Genomic DNA, 2,460 nt, shown 5'->3' with positions numbered 1-2,460 from the left:
CAAAGTGCACCAGATTGATGCTTTTAAATTCAATATTTAAAAAAAAAAAAATTTTTAAGCAGAGGTTGAGATCAATAATTTGTACGGCCCTCGGGGGATGTTGTAAAAATTGAAAGGAAAAAGGTTCCCCACCCCTGCTGTAAATAATAATAAAAACCCTTGATTTATAACTTAACATCTTTGTCTCCTATTGATCTGAGTATATTATAAATAATAGCCAGTTAATTGAAGCATTATAGCACAGGCCTTTGTCAGATGGTATATTACGCTGTTTTTTTCCTGCTTCGAATAGTTCTCTCTTTTTTCACCATACCTGTGTTTGCATCACTGTAATAGTAAAACACTGCAATGGAACATTTTATTGCACCAGGATCTATCTTGGGACTTTTACTGCGACAACGTTGACTTGCCTGTGAATAAAAAATAAATCATAGTGTTGGTGATCTACAGTGTTGTCATTCTTCTTTGAACACCAACAAGACCACTAACACCCTATTTCAACAATCACACTCCCTGTCATTGACATAATTAATAGATAGTTTAGCTTCTCAACATCATTTGCTGTGGCCAACTGATGTAAACGATCGTAACTGAAAGGCTGCCTGCCAAACGTAAGCATTCAGCCACGTGACATTCAGCCAAACTCTCGCGAGAGTTTTACACAAGACTGATCCTTTCTAGCCATAACCCTCCCCGTGTCCATGCAGATCTTCTCCTTCTAAAAAATGGAGCACTCAACCCTCGACTTGCCCGGAACAGCGACGGGGACCATGGTGGTCACAGAGCCGCTGAACTTCTGGGGGGGACAGAGGGTGAAGCCCCGGCAGCAGGCTAACGCAGAGCAGGTGTTCGAACCAGCAACTGGTAAATACAGCAGGCTAAAGTCTGGCTCATTGTGCAATGCTCCATATTACCCTGGCTGGCCTCCATAGATACATATTTGCTTCATGCTACACGACTACACTATAAAGGTCTCTAGCCTGTGTAGCGGGTCACTGTGAGGACAGGCTGTTATAAACAGAAACACTCCCTAGTTATTTTTCTTCGGTGGTACAGAGTCAATTTGAATTTGTTTAGGTTGCATGATTGTATTGTAAATATTAAATACTTTATTGCCATTTAAACATTATTACTTGCATTGGTGTTCAGTAAGAGTGGTTTTAAGTAACTAATTACATTTACTGTACTTTAGAGCAGGGGTTCCCAACCTTTTTTCCCAAGAGCCCCCCCAAATGACTCCTGTTCGAAGTTGCAAGCATATTTAGATGCCAGTACTTTTACTAGAGTAACATTTTTAATACAGGACTTTTACTTGTAACAATAGTATTCCTACACGTTGGTATTTCTACTATTACTTTAGTATACTATTTGAGTACTCCTTCCACCTCTGGTAAGCACATTTACCCAAGTATTTTACGTAAATACACTTTTGAGTTACTTCTTTCCAATTTCTGCTACTTTATACTCTATATAAATCAGATGCATATATTGTGTCTTCTTTTTTACTTCCCTTATTTAGGAATGTAAAAATTACTACAATATTTCCTTTGATAACTTCAGTCGCTTTAAAGAATGAGATCATTATTACAAAACATGATGAACCAATAATATATCATGTATGATAAGAGGTTAAGATAAACTTGATTGATCACTGGGTGTAAATCAGCCCATGTGTGGTGTTACTACCTTTTTACTGAGTTAAAATATCAGATGGATTTGTCCAAACTACTAATAATGAACATCCAACAATAACCATAATATAATGCTAAAAGCATAAAAACGAATGAATAAAATAATAAGAACACCAGAGAAGAAACCTTAGCACATGTAGTGTAGATAAAGTGATTAAAAAAAACTAGCCATATGCAGTTCTGGTCCTACTGCTTGTTGGTCTAAAATATTTTTAAAAGAATGTTAGCCGAGTGAGAATTTTCTTTCAAACTTAAAGAGCCTGTGACACGAACCCAACAACTGTTGTGCAATGAAATAGTGGGCTACTAGTAATCTCGAACCGTCAGTTTAAAAAAGAAAAAGCGATACCGTTCCGATAAATATCAATAATTTCGAACATCGCGGGAAAATTCCTTCGACTCATTTTGAGGTTTTGGGGGAAGCCGGAAGTGACGTCAATGCGGGAACGCTTCACTGTGCGGCGAGAGAGCCAAACACGGACAAAGTGTGTTGTCATGCGTAGAAATGGTGAATTACTGAGTTTAGGCACGTTAATAACGTTTTAATGAAGTTGACTACAGTATATTCATATTTGTCAGTGCTTTCATGTCAATTCGGCGAACATAAACATAAATGATCGTGGTGAAGATGATGATTAAATTAGGATTAAAAATCGGTAGTGAGAGCTGCTGAATTTCCTCCCGTCGGATGTGATATAAAAACAAATCGATTATTTTTGTAAACTCAAGTGGATGAAACTACATTTATTAGTGCTTTCATGTCAATTCG

The 2,460-nt window shown here is 37.4% G+C and overlaps 1 protein-coding gene across 1 annotated transcript in view; it reads left to right on the top strand.

Moving 5' to 3' along the window:
* The first annotated feature begins 678 nt into the window (after positions 1-678).
* The window catches only part of LOC104957497 (aldehyde dehydrogenase family 9 member A1), a 13,519-nt gene continuing 11,737 nt past the window's right edge, over positions 679-2,460 (top strand). Inside the window, exon 1 of the mRNA XM_010785134.1 lies at positions 679-864. Coding sequence (XP_010783436.1) covers positions 726-864 — 139 coding nt within the window. The 5' untranslated portion in view covers positions 679-725. The remainder of the gene's footprint in view (positions 865-2,460) is intronic.

Source organism: Notothenia coriiceps, unplaced genomic scaffold (assembly GCF_000735185.1).
Source record: "Notothenia coriiceps isolate Sejong01 unplaced genomic scaffold, NC01 NC01_scaffold00027174, whole genome shotgun sequence".
In the NCBI taxonomy this organism is placed as follows: Eukaryota; Metazoa; Chordata; class Actinopteri; order Perciformes; family Nototheniidae; genus Notothenia; species Notothenia coriiceps.
This window is presented reverse-complemented; position numbering and strand designations above follow the sequence as displayed.